The sequence below is a fragment of the Lepidochelys kempii genome, chromosome 7 (genome assembly GCF_965140285.1).
Source record: "Lepidochelys kempii isolate rLepKem1 chromosome 7, rLepKem1.hap1, whole genome shotgun sequence".
Taxonomy (NCBI): domain Eukaryota; kingdom Metazoa; phylum Chordata; order Testudines; family Cheloniidae; genus Lepidochelys; species Lepidochelys kempii.
In genome coordinates, this window is record NC_136386.1 from 30,812,138 (window position 1) to 30,824,291 (window position 12,154).

General features: G+C 60.3%; 2 protein-coding genes across 3 annotated transcripts in view; both read right to left on the reverse strand.

Moving 5' to 3' along the window:
• On the reverse strand, positions 1-8,268 carry ESRRA (estrogen related receptor alpha). 2 transcript variants are annotated; one of them, XM_073351733.2, is made up of 8 exons: positions 8,186-8,268; positions 5,130-5,448; positions 4,020-4,136; positions 3,498-3,623; positions 3,125-3,292; positions 2,541-2,810; positions 1,828-2,132; positions 1-209 (listed from the first exon to the last, which is right to left on the reverse strand). In XM_073351733.2, exons 2-7 carry the CDS (start codon positions 5,434-5,436, stop codon positions 1,885-1,887), a joined length of 1,236 nt encoding a protein of 411 aa, XP_073207834.1. In that variant the 5' UTR covers positions 5,437-5,448; positions 8,186-8,268; the 3' UTR covers positions 1-209; positions 1,828-1,884. The 2 variants fall into 2 exon arrangements, with proteins under 2 accessions (XP_073207834.1, XP_073207833.1); XM_073351732.2 differs by lacking the exon at positions 8,186-8,268 and adding an exon at positions 7,819-8,179.
• Positions 8,263-12,154, reverse strand: part of CATSPERZ (catsper channel auxiliary subunit zeta) — a 16,289-nt gene continuing 12,397 nt past the window's right edge. The window contains exon 12 of the mRNA XM_073351734.2: positions 8,263-8,508. Within this exon, the coding sequence (XP_073207835.2) occupies positions 8,427-8,508 (82 nt within the window). The 3' untranslated portion in view covers positions 8,263-8,426. The remainder of the gene's footprint in view (positions 8,509-12,154) is intronic.

Below are 12,154 nucleotides of genomic sequence, written 5' to 3' on the forward strand. Positions count from 1 at the left end.
TGAGATCTCCATGGTTTATTCTGGCTCTGGAATATAGCTCTATGTATGTGTGTGTATAGCACCTATACACAAAATAGAGGTATTTATAATATATACACATACATAATTTAATACAAACCTCCTCCATGTCACCCCACTCATTATAGAAATGGGGGGACTGAGGGTGCACCCCTCCAAGGGGAGCAGAGATGAAGGGGTCACGTATTCTCCTGCAAGAAATATACAGTCTGATATATTGCTATGTACATGTTTCTCAGCATCTTCACCCCCACCCCAAGGGAAAGGGGGGGCTTATTGCTATGGGCAGCAGAAGGGCAAGGGAAATTTGAGGGTGGGTGGAGGGGATACTGGCCTCTGTTCCTATCCCTAGGACCCCCCAATATGGCCATGCCTTTGAAACCCCTCTTCCTATCTGTACAGCTACCCTATCACAGTGCTGTGCTCCCCCTCCCACAATTCCAGGCTTCTGTCTAAGCACCCCCCTACACCCCCCAGCAGAGGCTCCCCCAGTCAGACTCCCACCCCCTCCAGACTTTCCACCATCCAGGGGCTTTTTGGGGGGTGGGGTGGGGGGGAAGAGACCAGCACTCAGTGGAGGTTCCCAGACCCTGCTGCTAAGTTCCCCTCACCCCCACTTATGTCACCCCACTGGATGTTCCTTGGAAAACCCAACTGGAAGTCCCTGGCTCAAGCACCCTCCCCCATGTTTCAAGGCAACGTATGGGCTTATCACCCCGCAAAACTCAATTCTCTTCCCAGGACAGAAGAATATACCCCCCTCCAATCTAAGAGACCCACACACACTCCCCTCCCCTGAATTACAGGGGACCCCCACAACCCTCCTTATCTAAGGTATCCCAACTACAGGGATCTCCCAGACCTGAGCCAAGGGACCCTCATAGGGTTCCCCTCCCCCCACCAAGTGCAAACATAGTTTGTTCATTTATTGCTTGAAGGGACATTGTAAACCCCTCACCCCACTCGGGGGCAGGGGCTGGGAGGCCTCAGGGCGTCCCACTTTGGGATGGGGGGTTATTCTCCTCCACACATACTTTCTCCTCTAAGCAGAGAGTTTTGAGACTCAGTGAGGAGGGGGACACCCACCATGGACTCAGTGAGGAGGGGGACACCCCCCTTCAGTGAGAATCAGCTGCCCCTGCTACTGCCCTCCCCACCTAACTGACCCCTCCAGTGCCAAGCTACCTCCAGCCCCAGCACACACTGGCTGCTGGGCAAGCACCCCTCCGCTGGGGGTTTCCCCTGCTCTGAGCCAGGGACAAGCAGGGACCCCCCCAGGCCAGGTCTGCGCATGTAGGGTTAACACACTCTCCCCTGCAGTCCAGCTTTGTGCTGTTCAGGTCCATTATGGCTTCCACTGGAGGCCCTGGTTCTTCTCCCCCTGCTACTAAATCCCTCCCCCCAGCTAATAACTTAGAATATGGCTTCCAGTGCATATGGGGGGCTGGGTCCCCGTGTCACTCCGTCCCCTCCCACCAGTGTCCCCCGGTCCGTCTCCAGCATGCCCATTCCCCAGCCCTGTGGCCATGCTGCAGCTCCCCTGAGCCACATCAGTCCAATCCTCCCCTTCCCCTATCTGCCTTACTGTCCCCATGCATCCCCCCTGTCCCCCAGCCAGAGCGTCTGTGTCTGTCCCCCCAGCAACCTGGTACCCCAATGTCCGTGTGTCTGTCCCCAGCCCCGCCCATCCCTACTCCTCTCGTTTGTGTGTCTCCAGTGTGTCTGTCCCCCTCCCACCCTGCCCATCTTCCGCATCTATGTGGCTGCCTCCCTGCCCCAGGTCTGTGTGGCTGTCCCCAAGCCCCTCACCCCGGTCCATGCCTCTGCCCCCCACACATGGCGGGGAGGGGAAGGCGGGGAGGGTCCTCAGTCCATCATGGCTTCCAGCATCTCGAGAAAGAGCTTGTGCATGGGCACCTTCCCTCCCAGTTTGATGCCATAGAAGTGGTGCAGGGCGCGGGCGGCCGTCTGGCGCAGCAGGGGTAGCGTTAGCAGCAGCTTCCCCGCCCGGCGCGGCTCCTCTGGCCGTCGGCTGCCCTCGTACTCCAGCAGGGCCTCATGCAGCACGTCCCGCAGCCGCTGCACCGCGGCCATGTCCTCGATGTGCACCGAGTCTGGGGGCCGGGGGAGACCATGGGGGTTAGAGGGGCGGCGTGGCCAATGTTGCTGATGTGCACCCAGCCTGGGCGGGAACACTATGCACCGAGTCTGGGGAGACCCGTGGGGGGGGGGTATGGCCGATGTTGCTGATGTGCACTTGGGGGGGAATCATACAGGGTTAGAGCAGGAGTCTGCCATGTCACTGCTGAGCACCAAGTCAGAGGGGCAGGGAAACTATGGTGGGGCCAAGGCCACCACGTCCTTCAGTGAAGTCTGGGGTGGGAGTCAAGGAGGGTGGCAGGCAGAGCCTGGGGGGAAGCAGGCAGCTGTGGGGGGAGGAGGGCCGATCCCAGCCCAGGGGAGATGAAAGCCAGGTGCAGAGAACTGCCCCCACCCCAAGCCCCCCATAGGGCAGGACCCACCTGAGTTGGCAAGTGCCAGGGCCTTGAGCAGCACATACTCCTCGCGCTCCAGCCGCAGGGCGCGGTACTTGCGCACCAGCTGCAGGAGGGCGGCGCTCAGCTCCCAGAGCCCTGCCGCGCGCGCCCCCTCCTCGTCCAGCGCAAAGTCCTCGGCAAAGACCACCTCGTCCTCGCAGGGGAGCGAACGCCAGGCCACACCCAGCACCAGCACCTCCAGCCAGGCGCTCTGCAGCACACTCATCTGATCGGCCAGCGACAGCGCCGGGAACCCTGCGGGGGAGAGACGGGAGTTAGGGGGCAGTGCGGGCTGGGAACCCTGCAGGGGGGCAGGGCTGGGGGCAAGGGGGAGACAGGAGTTAGGGGGCTGGGAAGGGAACAGGGATGAGGAAGCAGAGCTGAAGGTTGGGGATGGGAACGGGGGAGCAGGGCTGGGCACCCTGTAGCAGGAATCTGCGGGGGGTGAGGGAGAAAGGGTGAGGAGGGGAGCACTGTGGGAGGGGCAGCACATGGGGATGGGGCCAAGGGGACAGGCTGGGCGGGAGATGGGGGTCATAAAGAATGCTGCAGGGGGGGTGAGGCCCCACCTGGGATGTTCTTGGCCCAGCCAATGATGACGACGATCTCGCGGTCAGCCAGGTCACACAGGGCACTAGTGGCACGGAGGGGCCCATCGGGCAGCGCTGGGTCAGGCATTGCGTACAGCTTCTCAGGCTCCGCCACCAGCAGATGGGACACCATGGGGTTAATGGGAGCTGCAGAGAGGGGGCAATGTGAGAGGAGATCCCCCAGCACCCCATCCCCCTCTCGCACCCTATCACACCTGGGCTCCTCCCCCTCCCAGATCTGCCCATACCCCACAGTCCTGACCCATAGGCCCCTACTACCTCAGCCTTGGGCTTCCCCCTCCGCCCCCCGGCTCTGCCTCTTAATCCTGACCCACAGCCTCACTCCACTCACCTGGTTTCTTGCTGTTCGCTGTGGCAATCTGGGGGGTGGCAAAGGTGTTGGGGAATGGGGCCCCATCCACCTCAGGGCGGCGCTTGTATTTCTGGCGTCCCCCTCGCACCCGGTCCAGCCGCACCCCTAGGGGGCAGAGCAGAAGACGTGGGGTCAGAATGCACCCCCAAAACCCTCCTTTTTCCCCACCCATCCTGCCCATTCCCCTATTTCCAAGGGGACCAATTTGCTCTCATAACAGCAGGGGGGAACTGAGGGGCTGTTTTCCCCCCAGGGTTCTCCTGATGGTTCCCCCTGACATTACCCTGGCTTCCTGACCCTCCCATATCCTGCCTCCCACACCTGCCTCCCAGCTCACCAACCACTGCCCCCCCCAGCAGCTCTCTAATCCCTCCCAGCTCTTTTCCCCTCCCCAAGTTCCCACCCAATTCCCCCTGCCAACGCCCCAGCTCCTTCCCTGCAACCCCCCAGAACCACTGTGCTCTCCCCCCAGCCCCCACCGTGTCCCTCCACCCCCCGTACCTTCCTTGAGCATGCCGACGCGCAGGCACTTGGTGAACCGACAGGCCTGGCAGGCTTTGCGGCGCCGCTTGGTGATCTCGCACTCGTTACTGGCCGGGCAGCTGTACTCGATACTGCCTGGGGGAAGAGCAGGGTGAGACGGGGCTGAGACCTGGTTCGGGGGGAGACAGGGGCCAAGACCAAAGATGTGGGGGAACATGGAGGAAGGAGATGAGCTGAAGTGGTGGTGGGGAAAATCCTGGGGGAGAGAGGAGATGGGGCTGAGCCTGTGCTGGGGGGAGAGTTGGGGAAGTAGGGGCATGCAATGAGGTGCGGCCAAACCACTGAGAGCTGGAGGAGAAACTGGGGGGAGAGGTGATGTAGTCCCAAGGAAGTGGGAGGCCAGGGCCACCCACCCACAAAGCAGAAGCAACCCTCCCCATTAATGCTGCAAGCTCCTGGGTTACATCTCCCACAATGCAGCTAGGAGGAGATGGAAGACCGCTGTGCACCGTGCGAAATGTAGCCCAGCCCAGGGAGGAGAACCACCCCATGAAACACCTGCACTACAGCTCCTAGCAGGCACTGGGGAGGCTCAGCAAGGGAGACCACGGTGCATCATGGGAGATGTAGTCCTGTTGGGAAACCCAGCCTACAGGAGAATGGGGAGTGCAAGGCATCTGAATTACAGCTCCCAAGAGGCACTGCAGCAGCTGAGGGTGGTGGAGTCAATTGGGCTCCACTCAAGCTCCACTGCAGTCCCCCAACCTCAAGAGATTTCATCTCAATTTTCCCAAGGGAAAAATAAAACAATTTCAGCAAAATCAAATTCCCCTGCCCACCATGGAAAATCACCAAACGCCATGAGCAGGGAGCCCTGGGGCAGCCACCTGGAGCTGTTCCTCTCCCTTGAGCCAATCACCCAGCATTTGGAAAGCTGAGACAGGGGCAGGGGTGCGTGACGGGCCCTCTTTGGGAAACTGGGACCCAATTCCAAGTGCACTGAAGGGTAGGGAGCCACCACCCATCCACGCAGCAACGATCAGCGGAGGAGGGGCCTGGGGCTGGGTCAGCAGGGCCTGTGGATCAGGACTGCGGGGCCCCCTAGGCTGGGGGGGTGCAGGGGGTTACCTTGTATAGTGCGCTTGAAGAAGGCTTTGCAGGCCTCACAGGAGGCCACTCCATAGTGATATCCCGAGGCCACGTCCCCGCACACCAGGCACAGACGCTTGGGCAGGGAGCTTAGCACATACTTGCCCCGGGGCAAGGCTTCATCAGGGTTGTTGTCATGGCGCCGGCGGGTCAGTGCCCCCGGCTCGGGGTCATGGGGAGGACCACTGGCATCGGAGGAGCCGCTGGGGCTGCGCTGGGCCAGGCTGTCCGGGGAGGCCGGCTCAGTCTTGATGAAGAACTCGGCTCGGTGATCCCGAGACGACATGGCTGGGGTGGCCTGCAGGGGGTGATCCATGTGGGAGAGGGGAGGTTGGGGGGGCAGTCAGACACTCCTCCCCCACATCTGGACTGCCCAATCCCTGCCCTTTTACACTCTGCCAGGACGCTGTGGGAGCTCCCTAGGGTCGAGTGCCCTGCACTGCCATCCCAGGCACCCAGGTTCATTTCCACATCCCGGTCACTCCCCTGGGATAGCTGCCAGGGGGAGATTCAGTCCCATACTGCTGGCTCTGATGTCAGAGCTGTGACCCCCAGAGCTGGGTACCCCTGCCCGGGATTCCCCCCCCCCCAACCTAGGGGCCTCTTCCCAGATGTTCAGCACACTCCCTCCCCCTCCCAATGCCAGCTCCAGTATCTCAGGGTCGGGCATGTGACAGGCTCAAGGTCACAGAGAGAGACTCTGATCACAGGCTGGGGGCGGGTACTGGGAGCTGTGTGTGTGTTTGCTTGCGGGGAGCTGTTAGTGGGCATGCAAGCGGGGGGGTCTCTGGGATGGCAAAAGTTGGTACCAACAATCCAGAAGCAGAAATAGCCTTAGCTCTGTGCTCTCTCCCCAGCTCTGGTACAGGAATTAACCCCCTCTCCAGGGCTCAAGTCAACCCAGGCTGCAGGAGGCAGATAAGGGTCATGGCAGAGGGATTAGTCTGGAGGCCGCAGCTCAGACAGCTCCCCCTCCCCAACACACTCACCCCCACTCACTAGGGCTCAGAACCCCTACCCCAAAGATACTCTCCAGGGCTCACCCCGCCGGGCACTCCCCCACCCACCCTGCTTGACTCAGAGCCAGGCTCTGGAGCAGTTTCTGGGCAGGGGGCCTCTGAGGAGCCGGGATCCGCTGGGATTCGGGGGATGGGAGGCATGGCTGAACTGCCTGTGCTCCCCACCTACGGACCCAGGCAGGGCACTCTTCCGATGGAGCCAGTTGGGTCAGGGAGGGGTCGTAGCCCTGCAGGGCTGTACCCTCCCTTGCAAACACACATAGGCAAGCCCAGCACCCACATCCCTCCTCCCTCACAGTGGGACTTATCTGGCAGCACTCCCAGCCCATGAGGAGGGGGAGAAATTGGGATCAGGAATGGAACCCAGGTGTCCGGGATGGCACGGACTGGGCCAGGAATGAATGCTAGAGGCCACCTTTAGTCCAGCTGGGGCAGAGGAGGAAGGGGCCATGTCCATGTGTGTTAGCCCCATGTCAGTGTGCTCCCCACTGTGTCCATACATGGCATCCCAGTCCCCAAGAGCATTCTAGGCATGTCAGCCGTGTCTGTTACTATGTCTGTCCCCATGTTCCCCCCCCCGACCTTTGTCCCCTTTGTGCCGTCTTGTCTCTTTCCTAATGTCCCACGGCGGGGGGGGAGTTACGCAAGAGCAGGCGGAGGGGAAATGGGGTCTGGACCCTCCATCATGCCCCATTGTGCTTACAGAAGACTGTCCTCTATCCTCCTGCACTCTTCCCCCTCTGCAGTCCCCCAACCTCCACCCTTGCTCTGCACCCCACTATCCATGCACTCCCCTTCTCCCTGCACACCCCCAATACCGACCCAACCCCCCCGCCCCGGGACTAACCTGGAGCCCTAAGGCACTCCCAGCCCCTGGGAACTGGGACCCAGACATCTGGGACAGCTACTGGGGGAAGACTGGTACCCCCTCCAAGTACCCCCATTTCACCCCACCCTCCCAGCCCATTCACCCTCCTTCCCCCTGCACTCCAATCCTTACCCTGCCACTACATCCTACCCCACACATGCATACCCTTCCCCCAGTAACCTCCCTCCCATCAGCAGAACAGAGATAGAAAAGTTGGTCAAACTTTCTTCCTCCTGCCCCTCAGGGGATGCAATGGACCATAGGAACGTACACCAGGAGGCATTCTGGTGTGTATGGGAGGGGTGACACCACGTCCTGCTCCCAGTCAAAGGGAGTCCCAGTATATGACATTACCCATCATCTAGGTGGATGGTTTCTGGCCCCATCATGTGCTGGACGGGCAGTGTGGGTGGGGGGTTTTGGATTCATAGTGTGGGGGAGAATTCCCCAGCCTCCCCATTCTAATCCCAGACTAGCTCACCCCTACTGTTTCTGTACACACACTCCCCCCTTCAGGGTCAGGCCTTGGGCCAATTCAGGACTGTGACCTTTGACCCGGGAAGATTCTGGCTTGACTGGTCATGGAGCCCTGAGTGTGGGGGGCAGGGGCAGTTTGACACCTACCATTTCCCTCCCTCTTCCCGTTACTCCACACATACCCACACACCAGGCCCCAGGCAGCAGGGGGGCATGAGATGCCATGTCCTGGCAGGAGATTGTGTGACTGACACATGGTCACTGACACAGACACACGCTCTGGCACCAGGATACAGCTGCTCACCTCCCTGCAAGTCTCCATGTCTGTCCAGGTGTCCGCGTTTCCCCAGGGGTCCACCCCCTGAGTCTCCATGTGTGCCTGGCTGGTCAGCTCTGTCCCCGCTGGCCATGTGTGCGCGTCTGTCAGTCTGTCCGTGTCCGACTGGGCAGCCCCCTGTATGTCTGTCTGGTCCCAGGAGCGCCCACGTCCCCAAGTCTGTCTGTGCCTCCGTCTGTCCGTCCGCCTGTTCCCACTGTGTCCCCTCGAGTCCCGCCCCGTGACTGTCTGTCCCTGCAGCGTCCGTCTGTCTCCGTGCGCGCCCAAGCCCCCGCTGCGGAGCGGGAGTCACATGGGCCGGGTGGGGGCCCCCCTGCCCCGATCCCGCACTGACCTTGGGGCCCGGCGTGGCGTGTCCGGGCCGGGCGGGGCTCAGTGGCCCGGGACGCGGGGGGCCGGCCGGGCCATGGGCGCGGGCTCAGCCCGGCTCGCTGCGCTGCGCTCCGAGTGTAGGACACAAAAGGACATCGCGGCGCACTTCCTCCTGGGCTCCCAGCTGACAAATGGAAGGGGCGGGGCGGCGCCTCATGAATATGCAGCAGTGGGGCGGGGCCGGGCTGCACGCGCTCGGCCCTTCACTTCCGACCTCGCTGCCCCCACCGAGCTAGCGCCAGCCGGGGCCTGGGCTGTGAGGAGTCAGAGGGGCGGGGCACGGACCTGTTGGGGGCATTCAGGGAATTAACGGGGGGGCTTATGGGGACAGGGGGCTGGTCTGGGGGATCATGGGGGTCAATGTGGGTAGGGGGATCATGGGGGTCAATGGGGGTAGGGGGCTGGTCTGGGGGATCATGGGGGTCAATGGGGGTAGGGGGATCATGGGGGTCAATGGGGGTAAGGGGCTGGTCTGGGGGATCATGGGGGTCAATGTGGGTAAGGGGCTGGTCTGGGGGATCATGGGGGTCAATGTGGGTAGGGGGATCATGGGGGTCAATGGGGGTAGGGGGCTGGTCTGGGGGATCATGGGGGTCAATGTGGGTAGGGGGATCATGGGGGTCAATGGGGGTAGGGGGCTGGTCTGGGGGATCATGGGGGTCAATGTGGGTAGGGGGATCATGGGGGTCAATGGGGGTAGGGGGATCATGGGGGTCAATGGGGGTAAGGGGCTGGTCTGGGGGATCATGGGGGTCAATGTGGGTAAGGGGCTGGTCTGGGGGCTCATAGAGTGGTTACAGATCTGAGGGGCGCAATGAAGGGCTGTTAATTTGGTGCTGGGGGGGGTCTGGGGAATCCTGGGGGGACAATTCAGCCTGCTGTGGGTGGAAATGATTGAGGCATCTCCATGGGCAGCAAGTTGGGGGGGCTGTAGGATCATGGGGTTGATTTTAGGTGGTGGGAGGTTCATGGGGTGGCATATAGCAGGAGGAAAGGGGAAATAAATAAGGGGCAGCTTAGACCACACTGCGGGGGGGCTCTCACTTAATGGGCAGGTGGCGAGACTCCTGGGAGCAGGTAGATGGGACAGTGTCTCCCACACTTCCCCAGATTGGAGTGACCCTAAGGAGACTCTGTGCCCAGGCCAAACCATTCAGGGAATGTACTAGGGGAAGGGGGAGTCCTGCTGGGGGGCACACCCTGAGAGTTGAGGAGACCCCCTCTGCCCTACTCACCTGATGATCTCAAAAGCCCACACATTTATCCCTGAATCTTCAGGAACCAGCCCTGTCCACCCTGTGAGAGTCAGGTCAGGGCATGATCTCCCGTGGCCAAAGGGGGAAACTGAGGCACAGAGTAGGGAAGAGATGTGCCCCCAAGGTTACACAGCAAGTCAGAGGCAGAGCTGGGGAACATCCTAACTGCCTAGCCCTCCTGGTCTAACCCACCACAGTTTGCATTCCTGGTATCTGCCCAGCCAAACTAGCCTCCTCCTGGCCTTAGCAACTGAAGGTCTTTGAAGGTCACTTTGAGCCCCTGAGGGGGGCCCAGCTGTCACTCCCACCCCCAAGTCACATGGGACTCATTTACCCACCTCTGCCTGACATGGCCAAACAAATGGCCCTTCATTAAGTGTCATTAGTATTAATTCCCCAGGGCAGATCCAACCAGCCCACTAGGTGGCTGCAGGTTGGGATTGAGAGGCTGGAAGTTGGGGAGGAGGCCAGGGCTAGGGTAGCAGGGGGCTGTGGGTCAGGACTGAGGGGCACCGGCAGTGCTGGAGGGGAGCTCCAGCTGGGATAGCAGCAGGCTGTGGGTTGGGATTGAGGGCCAGTGCTGCGTGTGTGTAGCAGCCACCCCTGCTAACCCAGCTGGCAGGTTAAGGCTGCAGGTTAGTTGTAAACACAGGTGTGACCTGACTTCCCATGCACTGGAAGGTTGCCTGGGGCCTTCCCAGACTCTTAGCGACTGACTGTACTCATCAGAACTCCACATCCCACTCTGCCTACCCCACCCACTCAGCCCCCTGGGGCCATTACACTGGGTGCTGCTGCATAGACCCTGACCCAGACGGGGGCCCCGCCTCATGCCGGACACTGTACAGACACACAGCCCCAAAAAGATTCCAGTCTAAATAGACTAAGGTCAGGGGCAGAGCTAGGGATAGAACCCAGGAGCCCTGGCATGCCCTTTGTGCCTGTATGGGGCTCCTGGTTTGGTAGAAGCATCCCTGACTCTGAGCAGGGACAGTTGGCTAATCACAAGGTGAACCCCCAGACAGGCACTGTCCCAGCCAGATGGGGAGTGGGAGGTTCTCTTTGACCTTCAGCCTTGTCCACACCCTGCTAAACTGGTTTGGAAAGTCCCCAGAACTTCAGGGAGTGGGGGGTGAGCAGCAGGTTAGAGCAGGGGGCTACAAGTCAGGACTCCTGGGTTCTATCCCCAGCTCTGACAATGGTGTTTAGAGAACCCACTCCCCTCTCCTTGTCCCTGCCTATATTGCTCCTGGGAATCAGGACTCCTGGGTCTGTGTGTGTGTCAGGTCAGAGAACTCAGGACTAATGATGCCCTCAGCTGGGACTGGGCCATACTGGGCACAGGGGAGATGCCTTGGGGATCCCTGTGGCACCTACTGGTGCAGGACTGAGCAGTGGGGGTCACCAGGTGGGCAAGCTCCTAGGGCCCACTCAGTGCAGCTACAGCAAGTGAACTGATACGTGTGCCCTGCTTAGGAAGAGCCACACACACCCAGTTAAATGGCACATGGTGCCCGACCAGGCCATGCCTCCTCCTCATTGGTCCAGGCCTTGCTCCCTCCTGCCCTCATGTCTTGGCTCTGCCCACCCACCCCACGTCCTGGCCCCACCCTGTTCCCCTCTAGATACATTTTGCCAAGGTAAAAAATGCCATTCTCATGGTGCTGGGAACTGCCACCTACCCACCACTCCCAAACCCAAGGGAAGGGGCCATTAACTCTGCCCCTTGGTGGTGAGGCAAACACCAGGGCATGAGGAAAAGGGTTCACAAAGAGGTGCGGGGACTGGGCAGTCACTCCACACCCACTGGGAGAAGCATTTCCAACAATGTCCCCCTGCTCTTGACTAGATGCTGCTCCTGCCCAGAGCCAGAGATAGAACCTAGGAGTCCTGACTCCTCACTAGACCATGCTGCCTCTTACACCTGTTACAGAGCCCCTCCACTCTTTGGGGTCCATGCTCCCTCCATACCTACTCCATGTTCCCTCTGGGATGGGGCTCCAGCAATTCCCCCCAAGTATCTGGTGAAAGGTTTGGGGTATCATCGCTGACATCACAGGGGACTGCCTGTTAACACTGTAACCAGGCAGGACAGGCATCCCTGTGATTCCTGTGACCAACATGATATCCTCCTGGTAACCAGGTAACTGTGTCCCTCCTGCTACCTAGGTAATCATTCCCCCACCCCACCCCCCCGGTAACTACAACAGTGGCCTGCTGTAACCATCCCCTCTGTAACTAGGTAACCATTCTCTCATCTCCCCAGTAACCAAGACTGTATCTTCCTGGTAACCAGGTAACTGTCCCTGTACCCCAGCAGGTGCCATCCTGGTCCCATGGTCGGAGCTGCCCAGAGATGGTAGTGTGTCAAATTCTGTGAAGTGTTCTCTCAGCTCTGATTCAGGGTCCCTCCAGTGACCCAACACCTATCGCAGCCACAGATACATGGAACCAGGATCACTTCCCAACATCTCCCCTGCCATCACAACTCTACCACAACAACTTTGTGTTGCTATTCATCCCCTGGTCAGTAGTTCCTCCCTCTCAGAGCACTGGTCAGGCCCTCTGCAAACCCAGGTAGGCATCACTGTATTAGTTACACACACCCACAATCCCATGGCCTGCTCCCCCAACCCTTCCCACTAGCCCATTGAATATAAAAGGAGAGGGAACCA

Bases quoted from the DNA above. Each gene is read 5' to 3' on its own strand.
- ESRRA (XM_073351732.2), bottom strand. From the start codon at position 7,887: ATGGAGACTCAGGGGGTGGACCCCTGGGGAAACGCGGACACCTGGACA. The intron at 5,449-7,818 runs GTGAGCAGCTGT...CACCCCCTGCAG, and splicing joins ACATGGAGACTTGCAGGGAG to GCCACCCCAGCCATGTCGTC. The intron at 2,811-3,124 runs GTGGGGCCTCAC...TCTCCCCCGCAG, and splicing joins CTGGGCCAAGAACATCCCAG to GGTTCCCGGCGCTGTCGCTG.